Source organism: Pelodiscus sinensis, chromosome 5 (genome assembly GCF_052426305.1).
Source record: "Pelodiscus sinensis isolate ZL-2025 chromosome 5, ASM5242630v1, whole genome shotgun sequence".
NCBI lineage: Eukaryota > Metazoa > Chordata > Testudines > Trionychidae > Pelodiscus > Pelodiscus sinensis.
Window position 1 is genome coordinate 49,044,285 of NC_143056.1, and position 16,468 is coordinate 49,060,752.

General features: G+C 39.6%; 1 protein-coding gene across 5 annotated transcripts in view; it reads right to left on the minus strand.

The window, feature by feature from the left end:
• NPAS3 (neuronal PAS domain protein 3) overlaps positions 1 to 16,468 on the minus strand; it is an 888,615-nt gene that overhangs the window by 10,187 nt on the left and 861,960 nt on the right. For all 5 annotated transcript variants that reach the window (XM_006117663.5, XM_006117666.5, XM_006117664.5 and 2 more), the window contains one exon: positions 77 to 224. In XM_006117663.5, coding sequence (XP_006117725.2) covers positions 77 to 224 — 148 coding nt within the window. The remainder of the gene's footprint in view (positions 1 to 76; positions 225 to 16,468) is intronic.

The window sequence follows — 16,468 nt, forward strand, 5'->3', positions numbered from 1 at the left end:
TTCACTCCATGTCTTTCAATGTGAGTCAAATAACAGAAATAAAATTTCAAATAAAAGAAGAGACTGAAACTTATACCTAAGAAGGTAATTGACCCAGATGATATTCTTCTCATTTGCGTTCTTGGCATTGATAGCTATGGTAGCACTGGACTGTATCCAGATGTACCCTCCATTCTTCTGCATCCAACGGTAATATTTAGTTACACACTGACCCTTATTCAGCACTGGAAAGAAAACAAAAAGGACAATAAATATTGTGTGTTAGTGTCCCAATAAAATAATGTTCATCTCTACAACCCACAATGTACTGAAATGGAATGCACTTGGCCCCTTTTGTATATTCAATGCCGATTGCCAGAAGATGACAAATAGGCAACTATTTACTAGTGCATCAGTTGAGAAATATGGGCTACAATCATTTGGAGTAAGTCTTTAATCAGTTTTTGGCAGCTCCAGTGTGAGAGGAAGAGCAAAAAAGAATACAAATCTCTCTCGCCCACAAAATACCTAATTCTGCTTGGTTATTTTCAGTGCATTTGACGACAAAGAGTAAAAAAATAAAAAAAATAAAAAATTGTATGTGATTTATTCATAGCTCCTAGGTAGAACTCTTTGAGAGTCTGGATATTTGAAAGGTTGGAAAGATATTCTACCCTGTTCTTTGATCATTTCTCCTTATTACAGGTGATATCAACTACTGAACTTATATATCTGTTTCTTTTGATCTTGTCAAACAGAATTTACAGTTCTCAGATGAACCAAATCTCCACTGGTCGGCAGGAGGAAGGTCTTGGGAGACTTTGCTTAATACTGGAGCAAAATAAATGTACCGACAGATTGTGAAAGAAACTGTGGCCTAAGGGAGGTGTCAATTGACTTTTGGTTAGAGTCAAGCAGAGTGACAGCTCTCACAGGACCTGAAATATAACCAGAAATGGAGAAGAAATAAAAACAACCAGTAAAGTGAAACTGTGCTTAAAGAGGCCCACAGAACGAGAGCTTAAAAATACAAAAGATTACAATCGGTTCTCTAACCACAGTGTCATCAGGTTAAAATTGCTTTGATTTGTACCTGATTATTTCTGTGCTAAAAAAGGGGAATGAGATGCTAATCTGTCATGGAAATAAAATACTATACACTGGCATTATTTTAAAGAATGTCTAGAATATATAAATCTAGATACTATTACTCCAGTGCATACCCTGCTTATCTATATTTTCTGTTAATCCCAGGAAGCTCTGCACACTAGAGGGCAGTGTGCATTCATACACACCTTCTGCTTTTGGCATGTCCTTGTCTCCGTCTGCTAAAATGAAAAACCTCTAACTGCTGTAATAAATTTGGCTAAATTAGCTGCTAAATGGTTATCTCAAGTAATATGTATTTGCATTAATCATTTTGCTCTAAACCAGAACAAGCCAGAGTCCTAAAGACGTAGTAAATTCATATTGTCCATTTAATTACGGCTAATAAGTGCTTCATATACAATAGTCTCAAGAAGTACATTTTGATTTTTTTTAGAGGGGTGGGTGAGGAAAAATCACTTTGGAGAACAATGCTGATGTTGTTACTATAGAGTCACAAATGACACTTCAGACCTTTTGAGTTAACCAAATGCATATTGCCCAAGTTATCGACATAACTCTATCAGTACTTAAACCCATATAATTATTTATTTAAAGAGTAAGATACATACACATGCATACTTGGACATCTCACTTTGACTCTAAAACTTTGTAAAGTATTAAATTTTTACCAAGTTAAAATAGAGGCATGTCTGACAGTGAATTTCAAACGTAAGTCAGTTTTCCTTTGTAATGTCAGCAAATATTTGCAATTTGGGTTATGGCATTTTGTAAACAAGCTAAAGTTGTCTCTACATCTGCATTTATTTTTAACAGTAGGCTCCTTCAGGTTTCCCACATTTTGATTTTTGTATTCAAGTTTAAGTTTCAAGCTTTCTGCGAGGATGATTCATAGGATATACAACTGCATGATGAAGCAGAAAGCAGGTAAAATACTAACTACTTACTATACAGCTTTTCTGTCAAACCACTGTTGCATGCAACTTGAGACAGCAATTTCATGCAAATTATCCCAGTTTTGTAATTGTTCTTAGTTATAGTCTGGGATGAGAACTCAGGAAAGGAACAAAAATATTGCTTAAAGTTTTACTGTGTTAGAATTTTCTGTTTCAGTAAAATAGTAAATTCCAAGATCCTTGTCAAAGGCTGATGATAAAAGTAATATCCAGGGAAGGCTGGAAATTAAGACCATTCAGATGTAGGGAAGACAGAGTAAAATCTATCTAAACTTGTAAATAATTATAATTAATTGATTGGCTTCCACTTTTATTGCAGCCTCGATCTGAGGACCTCAAAATGTTTTAAATATATTAAAGAATTAAGCATTATAACTACTCTCACAGCTTGGCTTTTATAGATTTGCAACAGCAGGAGACAATAGGAGATTCAGTGATTTCCTCAAGACCATATAGGCATCTGTGGCTGAGCCAGATCTCTTAGCTCTTTCTGTCCTATTGTTGGACCACGAAACCCTTCTTTTGCGGGGTACTTATTGTTTGTATGATTCAAAAAGTCTGAATCATGAGGTGTACAATGGGGTGTATTTACCCCTTCATTTCAGAACCATGGAAGCAAGGGCAAATTTAAAGCCTTACAAAACGTACATTTGGATAAGCTGTGGTGTTTGCCTTTCCAAAACTTCTAACACAGAGAAGAGAACTCAATGCACTGGAGTCTCATGAAACCTTTCTGGCCTTTCCAGAGCTCAGACACCAGCACTGCTATGAATAAGGGCTCCAATGACGCAACTGGTTAGAGCATAGCCCTTATAGCAGGAGTGGGAAATAATTTTTGCAGAGGGGCCACTTAATACATTTTGCAATGTGGTCACGGGATGGCTCCGCCCCGTAGGAGGGGTGTGGCCTGGGGCAGAAGAGGCAGGGCTGGGCCAGAGGCTTTGAATTAAAATCACAGCAAACAGCTCACGGCTTTGCTGCTACCTTGTTACCTGGCAGTTGTTTAGGGGGGAAGGGGGAGGGAATGGGGCTATGGCTCCTAGCTCCAACCCCTGCTGGGGTAGCACTGCGACTGGGAGCCGTCAGCCATCTAAACAGGATCCTCTTACCTGAGCCAAAGCCTGGAAATTCAGTGACACGTGCAGCAGGATATAAATAGAATGTGGCCAGATGCAGTCTATGGGTTGGATCAAAGTGTTAGGTGGACTTGATCTGGTCTCCGGGCTGCATCTTGCCCAGCTCTGCCTTATACGGTCACACTGAGAGGTGATTGCCATGACACTCTCATGAACATGAGCCTTCCAAGCAGCTCACCTAGCACAAACATTTCTACTATATTCCCAGCACCGTCTCCATTCCAGGGTTTGTCCAGGCCATGTATGTTAACATAAACACGTTTCTCTTTCATCCGCAATTGTTTCAGATAAGAGATTTGTAGAAATTAAGACCATATACTGAAAGAAAGACCAGGATACAGGATAAAGATCTTTTCTCTAGAGAGTCTCACTGGCAAATCAGCAGGATTTAAGATGTGCCACAGAATACTAGATTTTAGGTCTTACAGCTTCTTTCAAGTTCCTTAGGTCTCCCATAGTCAATTTGACTGATATTTTTGTAACCTGTAAATAAGAGCTATACATCCGATAAGATGGAAAACAGAAAAGGCATTGAAACATCTACTGGTTTATGTACTTTTGCAGCTGTTGTTTAGATTTCAAAACCAGATGATTATATTGAGAAAATGTGTAACACATTTTAAATGAGAACACCAGTTTTAGTGAAAAATCAAGATAACTAATTAGTAACTTAATTATTACTGATCTAAGTCTTTATTTGTTAAGTTTTACCTTTTGAGAGACAGAGGGAATTAGTTACTAAATTAATTCATCTGAGAATAAGTAAAAATAAACAAATACAAATTCAGCCAAACCTAAACTGTGTCCAGAAAATTATATGAAATTAAAAACAAAAGAGTTATGGATCACATGCTTAAGATTAACAATAAACATTTGAAATAGTGTCATTATTTGGTTCAAGTGGTAGTTCCTAATTCTACACTCCTTATCTAAACAAAACCCTCATTGAAGACTAAAATTAAGCCGCGTTGTTTTTCTGACTAAATCCAAATACTTTTAAATATGAATTTTCTACTTACAAGTTTAAAATGTACATGTGATGCCCAATCCTGAAAACACTGATGCATGTTTGTAATTTTACTGATAATAAAATCTAAGGGACAGATCAAATAAGCTGGGATTCTCAAACTTTATGACACCTGACTCATAGACTCATAGACTTTAAGGTCAGAAGGGACCATTATTATCATCTAGTCTGACCCCCTGCACAGTGCAGGCCACAAAATCTCACCCACCCCTCCTAGAATAATCCTCTCACCTATATCTCAGATATTGAAGCCTTCAAATACTTTGAAGACCCCAAGATGCAGAGAATCTTCCAGCTGTGATCTGTACCCCATGCTACAGAGGAAGGCGAAAAACCTCCAGGTCCTCTGCCAATCTACCCTGGAGGAAAATTCCTTCCCAACCCCAAATATGGTGATCAGCTAAACCCTGAGCATATGGGCAAGACTCATCAGCCAGACACCCAGAAAGTTCTCTATAGTAACTCCTATCATCCCTCCATTGACCTATTTCCCACTGATAATGAATGGTCAATTAGTTACCAAGATCATATTATCTCATCAAACCATCTAGTTTAATCTTGAAACCAGATAGATCTTTTGCCCCCACTACTTCCCTTGGAAGGCCGTTCCAGAACATCACTCCTCTAATGGTTAGAAACCTTCATCTAATCTCAAGTCTAAACTTCCTACTAGCCAGTTTATATCCATTTGTTCTTGTGTCCACATTGGTATTAAACTTAAATAATTCCTCTCCCTCCGTGGTATTTATCCCTCTAATATATTTAAAAAATGCAATCATGTCCCCCCTCAGCCTTCTTTTGGTTAAAGTAAACAAGCCAAGCTCCTTGAGTCTCTTTCATAAGACAGGTTTTCCATTCCTCGGATCATCCTAGTGGCCCTTCTTTGTACCTGTTCCAGTTTGAATTCATCCTTCTTAAACATGGGAGACCAGAACTGCACACAGTATTCCAAATGGGGTCTCACCAATGCCTTGTATAATGGCACTAACACTTCCTTATCCCTACTGGAAATACCTCGCCTAATACATCCCAAGATCGTATTAGCCTTTTTCACGGCCATGTCACAATGGCGGCTCATAGTCATTCTATAATCAACCAGGACTCCGAGGTCCTTCTCCTCCTCCATTACTTCCAACTGATGTGTCCCCAGCTTATAACTAAAATTCTTGTTATTAATCCCTAAAAGCATAACCTTACACTTCTCACTATTAAATTTCATCCTATTGCTATCACTCCAATTTACAAGATCATCCAGATCTTCCTGTATGATATCCTGATCCTTTTCTGAATTGGCAATAGCTCCCAACTTTGTGTCATCTGCAAATTTTATTAGGACATTTCCACTTTTGGTGCCAAGATCAGCAATAAAAAAATTAAATAAAATTGGCCCCAAAACTGATCCCTGAGGAACTCTGCTAGTAACCTTCCTCCAACCTGACAGTTCACCTTTCAGTATGACCCGCTGTAGTCTCCCCTTTAACCAGTTGCTTATCCACCTCTCAACTTTCATATTAATCCCTATCTTTTCCAATTTAACCAATAATTCCCCATGTGGTACTGTATCAAATGCCTTACTAAAGTCGAGGTAGATTAGATCCACTGCATTTCCTTCATCTAAAAAATCTGTTACTTTCTCAAAAAAGGAGATCAGGTTGGTTTGGCACGATCTGCCTTTTGTAAACCATGTTGTAATTTGTCCCAATTGCCATTAGCCTCAATGTCTCTAACTACTTTCTCCTTCAAAATTTTTTCCAGGATCTTACATACTACAGATGTCAAACTAACAGGCCTATAGTTACCTGGGTCGCTTTTTTTCCCTTTCTTAAAAATCGGAACTATATTAGCAATTCTCTAGTCAAATGGTACAACCCCTGAGTTTAGAGATTTATTAAAAAATGTTGATAATGGACTTGCAAGTTCATGTGCCAGTTCCTTTAATATTCTTGGATGAAGACCATCTGGGCCCCCCGATTTACTCCCATTAAGCTGTTCAAGTTTGGCTTTCACCTTGGATATGGTAATATCTACCTCTTTATCCTCAGTCCCATTTGTTAACTTACCATTATCCCTAAGATCTTCATTAGCCTCATTAAAGACTGAAGCAAAGTATTTGTTCAAATATTGGGCCATTCCTAGATTATCCTTAACCTCCACTCCATCCTTAGTAATTAGTTGTCCTACTTCTTCTTTTTTTGTTTTTTTCCTATTTATATGGCTATAAAACCTTTTACTATTGGTTTTAATTCCCTTTGCAAGGTCCAACTCTACCTGACTTTTAGCCTTTCTCACTTTGTCCCTACATGCTCTAACCTCAATAAGGTAGCTTTCTTTACTGATCCCTCCTATTTTCCACTCCTTATATGCTTTCTGCTTTTTCTTAATCACCTCTCTGAGATGCTTGCTCATCCAGCTTTGTCTAACACACCTGCCTATAAATTTTTTCCCTTTTCTAGGGATACAGGCTTCTGACAGCTTCTGCAACTTTAACTTAAAATAATTCCAGGCCTCCTCCACTTTAAGATCCATAATTTCTTTAGTCCAATCAACTTCCTTAACGAATTTCCTTAATTTACTAAAGCTAGCCCTTTTGAAATCAAAAACCCTAGTCTCAGATTTATTCTGAAAACAAACATTAGTACATGACCCCAAGAGGGGGGACTGAAGTCTGATCCCCACTGCTCTGGGCAGAAGAGCCATAGCTGAAACTCATGGGCTTCAGACTCTGGTAGGAGAAAGCAAAAGGGGCATCTGCCCTCGGGCCTGGAAATTTAAAAGTGCCTGGAGCTCCTAGCCATTGTCATCACTACTGCAGAAGCACTGGAGCACCGGGCCCTTTAAATCACTGCTGGAGCCCGAGGAGATGTAGCCCAGCCCACCCTTTCTAGGATCCCAGGAATCCCTCCCAGCAACTCTGTCAGCAGCCCTAGGGACCTGTAACCTGATCCCTGCCACCCACAGCGAAAGCACTCAGGCTCTGGTTTGAGCTCCAGGTAGTGGGGCTCAAACTACCATCTCAGGCCCCAGCAAGTCTTAGCCAGCTCTGGTGACCTCATTCACAGGGGTCATTATCCACTTTGGGGTCTCAATCCACACTCTAAGAACCTCTGTCTTAGAGGTTGCTTCATCTGGGCGTGTACACATGTAACTCTCTTTGATATTGGGAATTACACGTATGAGAGAGAGGGGAAAAGACCCCTTGGAGATAAGCTAAATTGTAGAAAAATGATGTTAAATCTCAGATTACCTTTCTAGCATTAGTTTTTGGTGTAATAGTTGACATAAATAATTTTAAAATAGGGAACCCACCAATGAAGAGCGGAATAGAAGCTTCCCACCCCACCCCAAGCAGGAGGATGGGCAAATAAAAAATGGTTAATAAAACTTCAATTAAAAAGAGTTAATGTTTTACAATAAATGACCTTTAAATTGACTATACATTTCTGTTCCTTAAGATGGTAAGTGCTAAATTTTACTAAAAGTTGTTTAAAAACTATCTACCTATTTGGTGTGAGCTTAGTTGTTAGCATGCAAGTAATGTACAGTACTTTAATTTCTCTAAGTACAAATATATTGATATGTTCACAGCTCTCAACAGAGGGATTTCAGTTTTGCCTAGGGTTTTGCACATAGCAATGGACTTCAGTGAAATGGGGAAGAGAGAAGAAATGGGGGAAGAAGCTAGTATTCTTTGCAAGAACATAATTTTGTCATTGAATCAAAATAAATTAGTGCACTATTGTCTTCACAAATACGAGTTTAAAAACCAAAACCATGCCTTTTTCCCCTTCTAAGGATGTTCTGAGAAATCAAAACCAAAGCTTTTAAATAGTGAGTGAGTTGTATTTTACAAGAAGGAAGTAGTCTAATTCAGTTTGAAGAGGAGATGAAGAAATTGTATATCAAAAGCAGCCTTTTATGGAATCCTCTTACAAAGGGAAATTTAGCTAGTGTGCTTATGCATTTAAATATTACAGTAAATTGTGTACTCAGGTAAGTAGAGAGTAAATAGGAAATGATGCGCTCATTGCACAGTTAACGCTTTGTATTCACACCACCTCACAAAGAGGTTCATTATAATCAGGGGAAATATTGAGGCGATATCTGCAGTGGTAGTCACCCTCCCTGGGGGGTTACCTTAATCAATAACTATGTAATATTGATGCTGAATTCCTTCTGCTGTAAACTCATAAAAATATTTGTAACCTATTGCAGGGTGAAGAAAACTCTGTACTTAACACCACAGTTGGATGCTTAGCTGTAGCCACCAGTTTTCTTTCTACATTCACAAAACTGGCAGACGAAACATGAAAAGGAATACTGACTCTTTAATCTCCACTTCTCCACCTAAGGCCCAAGGCAAGCTGACAGGGTAACTTCATTCTGGAAACAGCTTTTTTTTTTAAAGTCTGGATTACTTTTTCTTCTGCTTTTGAAAACTGTGGGCTATAGGGGAATGAACCTGGCATAGACTTAAAACAAGAACAAGTTTCTTTATCTGAAAAGTTACAGTCCTTGATGCTTACAGGAAGGTCATTTTCAAAACCCACAGGGAAAATAGAATCACAGCCAGAAAGAGTGCATTAAGTGCCTTATTTGCTTGAAACAGAGACAGTTTTTCATTTATAACTGCTCATAGGATCAACTGAGCCTTTGATGCTGCAAAGACTTTTCTATAGATTTTGCAATTAGTGAGTTAGATGTTTTAAATAGTAGGCATCCACAAATTGGTTTTTAGCAATAAAAAAAGCACTGAGCAATATTTAGCAAAGTGAAATGATGTTTGATACTTAAACTGAGTTATGGGCTAGTGAATGGAAGACCTGTATATGTTCTATGAGCAACCACATATATCTATGTAATTCTCCCCAAACAATTTAATTTACTATCTGATATACAGGGGTGGGGTTAGGGTGGAGAAGTGTGCAAGGAATGCTTACAGATGCATTCTCTGCACATCAGGCTAAAAGATAATGGAGCCTGCATAGGGAAGAATTCTGCCTCTCTTCCATATGATCCCTCCCAGAGGCTGCCCTGGGATCCTGTGGCTCCACACACCCAATACTAAACAGTACAATTTGGCTTTTAGCAATTTGCAGTTTCGCAAGAGATTCTCCCTTCCCCAAAATGCATTTAAGTGGGTTAAGAAAACAGTAGTTCAGTAAGGGTTTTTTTTTTTTTTTTTTTTTAAATTCATTACCCTTCTTCCTTATGTCATCGCATGAGAATGCAACATAGGGCTGGAAATGTCTCTTTTCTGTGCTGTACAGCACCAAGCATCATAGGGCCCTAATCTTGAATAAGGCTTTCAGTTGCTATCACAATATAAGTATTTGCTAAGAGAAATAACAGCTGGTACAGTAAGAGCTCTAAATCTAAGGGCATAATTGCAAAGGCAGAGGGAACTGACAGTTTGTGTTTTGAAAGGATAATTCTGGCATGATAATGCCAAATACCCATCCAACTGCTTGTTTCATCTGTAATAATGTTTTAAACCTATACAAATTTCATTCTAAAAAATGTTATGATGTGGCCATCAATCTTTGTTATTTGCTGCCACACTAAGGGATATTGTCTTATCTTGATGCATGGGGAAGTTACATATCTAAATCCCTGTGAAACCAGATGAAAGTAAGGATAAACAACTCTGTACAGATACAATAAACGCTAAACCAAACAGCTTCTCAAAGCCGGAACCAAAACTTTTAGGAGGGTTGAAAATGTTTACTTATCATTTTTCAAACTAGGGATGCGAAGAACTAGTCTACTAGTCACCCTCCCTTCCCCGCTGCCTCTATCAGGCTATGTCTAGACTGCAGGCTTCTTTCGGAAGAAGCTTTTCCGGAAAAGATCTTCTTATAAAACTTCTTCTGAAAGAGAGCGTCCACACTGCGAAAGCGATCTGCTTTTTCCACAGATAGCGTCCACACTTGAATGGACGCTATCTCGCATGTAAGCTGTGATTACTATGGACGGAGTGGCCACCAGGGCACATGTGCTTTTTCCTCTTTCCTCTTCTTGCGTAAGAACTTCCTCTTCCCCATTCACACACGCTTTTCCCAAAAGAGCTCTTCCTCACAGAAAGAGGTTCATCAATGTTGGAAAAACATCTCAGTTCTTTTGATTTTTTTCCCGAAAATGTGATTGCAGTGTGGACCTAATTGAATTTTTTTTCGGAAAAAACACTGTTTTTCTGAAAAAACTCTGTAGCATAGACATTCCCTCAAATAGAGGCGGCAGGTGGGGGGGAGGAAGGGAAGAAGAGGGGGTATTTTAAAGCAGCAGCACCACTTGAAGCCTGGGGTCAGATCCTGGGCTCTACACGGTCCAGAGCCAGTTGGGGTATTCCCAGGCTGCACATGGCGTTTCAAAGTGGCAGCGCTGCGCACAGCCCGGAATGCCCCAGCTGACCCCGGGCTCCATGCAGGCTGTTGCTTTGAAATGCTGTGGGGAGCCCGGAGTTGGGCTGCACATGACGTTTCAAAGTGGCAGTGCTGCATGGAGCCCGGGGTCAATGGGGGAGTGCACAATTGACCCTGGGCTCTACATAGCACTTTCGCCTTTGAAGTGTAGCAACAGCCCTAGGGGCTCTCACTCTGTATCTCTAGCCAAACAAGTAACTTGAAATACTGGAAATTCCATAAGAAGATTTGGGTACTTATCCTAACTGATTCAAACCCTAAATATAAAAAAACCACCCCCACAGATTTAGAGATTTTGATCTTATTTAAATCCAGAATATCTCAATTGAGTTAATAAAGTCAGTTTGATTTAAATCAGTTTAACTTTCAGTTCACAGCACCAGTACAAAAATGTAGACAATCAGCTAAACTTTTCTCTTGATAGACAACCACCCCGAGATTTACAATATGTATCACAATTCTGTACTATTGCTTCAGGTTCTAGGAGCAATAAATGTTGTCGTGCTTGAAGACATTAATTTACTGCCTACCATCCAGAGCCATTAATTTAATTTAATTTAATTTAATTTAATTTATTTATTTATTTATTTTTGCCATTATCTCCTCTTAAGTGCTTCGCTTAACTGAGAATGGTTCTTGAACACTATTTGGTTGCTAGAAAAAACATTCTGTTTGCTTGTATGCCTCTGTACATGACTTAGTTTTCCTTCATGTGGTCTTGTCTGCTCGGAGGCATATTGTTCAAGAGCAAATTTTCAGGATAATCTCTTAAACTAAAACATTTACGATGAAGTTGGAATTAAGTAGAGATGTTTTATAAACTGGGAAGGAATAAAGAATGGAAATGAATGTACAGACTTACATTTTTCTAAATGATGAATGTGTTTGTTAATAAGATGGATTGAATAGTGAATACTCAATTACTTAGGTTTCTGTAACTTTTCTCCTCTCTCATGATTGTCAGGGTCTCCATTTTTAAAACTGTAATCTTTCCATAAAGTGGCTCCCCATTTCCCATTGCTGAAAATGTCCTTTGGAAACCCAAACTTGCCCTGAGCACCACTTCAGACGTAACTTTGATTAACATTAATTAAACTTATATTGACATTCAGGGGAAAATATACAATATTGTGTTGTAAAGTCCCAGATTTAAATTCTGTTCTCAGCTAACACTATGCAATTTGAATACAGAAATTAGGCCCCAGTTGCTAACGTCGTTTCCTCCCCACCTCCTGCTTATTAATATTAATGTCTGCCATGCAACATTCTATGCAAAAGTAAAAGATTTGAGAACTTAACCCTCTGTGACCAATATTTATATAAAATGTACACAGCTATATCAGATATAGATGGCAGTGGAAATGGGAGTTTCACATGAGCTAGTTGACTGATGAATGTAAGACAGGAGACTAGCAGAAGTTTAAACATACATACCTACAAATACATATTCTATACTGATTGAAGGTAAGAGGGTTTAAGGGGAAAGTATGGATTTTTCACATCTGGGATCAGAGTCCATGTTCAGGTTTTGGTACTGAGTGAAAGGAATTTTGTTATTTCAGCTCAATCCCCAGAGGAAAAAGAGTCCAGATCACAAAATCTCTACACTTAACTGTGATACGTGACAGTAGGCAGTGTCTTTTGCACAGTATCCAAAATGAACACAGACCCCCTTTCACCACCACATAGCATCATGCCTCATCTTGCAGAAAAGCTATGTAAGATTTTTAAAAAAGTTTATTTTTTTAAAAAAATTCAATTACGTGTGCCCGTAAAAAGAAGTTGCCTTATTATTAGGGCCCAACCAAATTCACATTACATTTTGGTCAATTTAATGATCATAGGATTTAAAAAATCATAAATTTCACGATTACAGGTATTTAAGTCTGAAATTTCATGGTGGTGTTATTATGGGGGTCCTGACCCAAAAGGAGGTTGTGGCGGGAGTGTTGCGAAATTATTGTTTACAGAATTGCCATCCTTACTTCCGAGCTGCCTTCACAGCTGGGTGGACAGAGAATGGTGACTGCTGGTCGAGAGAACAGCTTTTAAGGCAGCACTGCTGCTAGCAGCAGCACAGAAGGATGGCATGCTGTAGTACTATTACCCTTACTTCTGTGTTGCTGCTGGCAGGATGCTGCCTTCAAAGTTAGGTATCTGACCATCAGCTGCTGCTCTCCAGCCACCCTGCTCTGAAAGCAGCACAGAAGTAAGGGCGGCAATACTGCAACCTCCCATACACAATTACCTTGTGACCACCCCAGGACTCCATTTTAGGTTGGCACCCCCAGTTTGAGAAACGCTGGTATCCCTCATGAAATCTGTATAGCAAAGGGTAAAGAACACAAAAGACCAAATTTCACAGTCCATATCTGTGAATTTTTCATATCTGTGAATTTGGCTAGGCCAAACTTTATTGCTATGAGCCCATCACTAGAGCTCTCAGGGAATGAAAAAGTAGCACTAATTTTAAAAATCTTTAAAATGTAAAGAAAAACAGCTTATCAATAAGTCAGGATGTCACAATCTTAAGGACCAATATCCTGCAACCATCCAGGGTTAAGAACAAATGCTTTGTATATGTGGAAGGGAGACTGTCAATTTCCCAATAAGATTCAGACCTGGATGCCAGCCCAAATGGTTTGTAAGTTATCAGAGTTTAAACATGAGCTGGCCACATTACTCATGAGAGACAAAGTCACAACTGATTTGTACCAGTCCTCCCAAACAAGTGCTAAACAAGACCTAGCTGCCCCACCATGATGCATTTGTTCTGGGCAACATCATATTTTACAGAACAACTACTTTAGAGTGTTTATCTTTTTAGTATTACTATTTTTATATTCTTCCATCTGTAAATCCAATCTCCCATAATGCTATGGGTTCAACTACCTATGGCTAGGAAAGAAGAAAACTTAGCACTAATAACTGGGCTAAAACTCCTTTTCTAAGGGTGTGTCTACACAGTGGCACTAAATTGCTAGATAAATTGCGTAGCTTATTTTGAGTTTATTTCAAGACCACTATTCTGACAAGTCCCTTAATACTCGTGGAGCGAGGTTTACCAAGATGTTGGAATAGCAAGCTCATTATTTCAATTGCATTTTGAAATAACAGGTGTGCTAGTAAGATGTGGAAAATGCTATTTCGGGATACCGGACATATCCCAAAATAGCGCTGCTGTCTAGAAGTACCCTAACTGTTTTGGTCACAAGATAATGGACGGTGTATCTGTCCCTAGCCCAGGACTGAATATTGTCCATTCTGTAGCTGAGGTCAGTGTAATTTTGGAGGAAAATCCAGAAATTATGGAACAACAGAAAACATTTCTCTGGCAAGGTCTCCCTTCCAATCCTAAAATCTTTTAAAAATACCATCTGTTTGAAGTGCCTTAGAGGTGAGGAATGTTAGAAACAGTCAGAGTGGAAATGGTTTTGCGGCCAGAGCATAGTTGAAGTTATAAAAGACGCACAATAAATGCTGTCATTCGCATGGCTTTGCAATTTAATGTGGCTCTGCAATTTATCACAAGTATATACCTCTCCAGTAACTAGTTTTGCAGCAACATTACAAAATATAAATTCATCCTTGGCCTAGAGAATTTCAGCTCACAGAGAATTATTTTATTTGGAAGTTTAAAAGCATTTGAAAAAGCAGTGAGGTTCTGAATTGAAGTCAGAATTCAACCTTCAGTACAGGGTTCATTACTGAAACTGCTGTAATAGCGGAAACACAGTCAATATTGCAGGAATGTTTTTAATGTAAAATGGGACAAAAGTTTGAGCGTAAATTTCACTTGGCTAATGGGCAGGGATATGACCATGTTGCAATGACGTCACAGGAGAACTCTACTCTTCTTTAGTACAAAAAGTCCTTCAGAAAGATGGTATTGCAGACAGAATTCAGGCAAAGGCTCCCCAAGGTTTGGATAATGCAGCTGGACAAGCTACCAAACTTTTTTCCTCGTCTTCTTTTGCAGTTTTCATTTTTATGAGAAATTACTGAATACAGCTAAATATACAGTTCAGTATTCCCTTTGTTTCGGTGGCTAATGACAAATGCATGGAGGACATCTTGTGTTGCCTAGGCTGGCAGGGCATTTACATTGATTGATGCTCTGCTGTGAAAAAAAAATGAGCTATGAAGGAATTACAATGGAGAGTCTACAAACTGAAATGGGGATGTACTAATTAGCGCTGCATTAAACAGTTGGATTTGATTTGGAGATGAAATAGCATCAGGAATGAATTTACAGGGTTATTGATGCGAACTATATTTTAGGCATCATGCAACATAACTGTATATCACTTTGCTGGAAAAGGCAAAAAAATTACTATTAAGAAACATCAGGTTCAGCAAACTAATGTCTTAAAAATACTAGAGGTTTAAACCTTCTGGAGTCCATTGCTTTACTTACTATTTAAAAGAGCTGATGCTAATTGTGTCCTGTGGGACAAAACAGTTGTTTAGTTTACCAAAAGCCTGTGATACTCATTGCCACAAGATATCAGTAAAGGCAAGGGTTTACCAGGATTCAAAAGAATATCCACAATTACTGTACAATTGCAGGAACTGCTTACCACCAAGAATTTTGGAAGGGATATAAATCCTTGTACTTGGTGACATAAGCTAATCACTAACTCATGGAAGCAGCTTATCTCATAACTGCTTACTGCAGAATTTCTTGCACCTCTCTCTGAAGCAGATGGTACTGACCAGTGCAAGAAACAGGATACTGGACTGTACAGAGCAGCGCTCTGATTACATATGGCAATCCCAATTAAGCAGGTGCCTTAGATAAAAAATAACAGCTCCTGGATTTCAGAGGTTGTGCTCTCAGCCATGGCTACTGCTAGAACATTTAAGACCAATATTGGACCTTGCTGGTCTAGCACCTTCAGGACCTGATTGTTCCTGAACGAGGGGATTTGCCGGACCAAGGAAGGTCCCTCCCCTCATGGCCCATGTTGACACAGACTGCCCCCACTGCTGCCCCAGCCCTCCAGGGCTCTCTAGATGCCACTGGCCCCACTGCCAGTGGGGTCGGAGCTCCCTGGTTACGACCAGAGCTCCACAGCTGCTGCTGGCCTGGAGCTCCCCAGATGCTTGGGCCAGGGAGCTCTGCTGGGGACATAACTCCCCACTGTGCTGCCCATCCTCTCCCCCACCTGACACTGGGATCCCAGCTGAGTTGCCGGTTTCCCCTACACACTTCTGCCCTGGGCTCTGCAGGCCAGGAACCTCTGTGATCCATGCTGGACTTCAGATGTTGCTGGACCACAGAGTCCCCATTAAGGAAGATATAACCTGTAGTAGAATGAGCTGGTGCAAGTAAGGGGCTCCTGCAGCTCAGTGCTTCTATCTGTGCCAACTGCACCAGACAAACTGCATCGTCTTCTTGTGTAACCTAAGGAAAAGGATTGCTTGGTTCTGCAGCAAGGGCACTTTTTCCTTCTATTTGTGCCTTTACATGGCTAGGACGGATGGTCTTGTGCTGAAATACTAGCCAAGTAACCAGGAGATCTGGAGTCAACTCCTGTCTTGGTTACAGATTTTCTGTGTGATCTTGGGCAAGTCACGTGGGGTGAGATTCACAAAAGCATTTAGGTGTCCAAGTCTGAGTTTCGCTGCAGAAGTCCCATTTTTAGGCTTCACAGAGATTGACAAAACTCCTGACTAAACTCAGTGCCTATCATAGAATCATAGAATAATAGGACTGGAAGGGACCTCGAGAGGTCATCGAGTCCAGCCCCCCACCCTCAAGGCAGGATCAAGCTCCGTCTACACCATCCCTGACAGATGTCTATCTAACCTGTTCTTAAATATCTCCAGAGAGGGAGATTC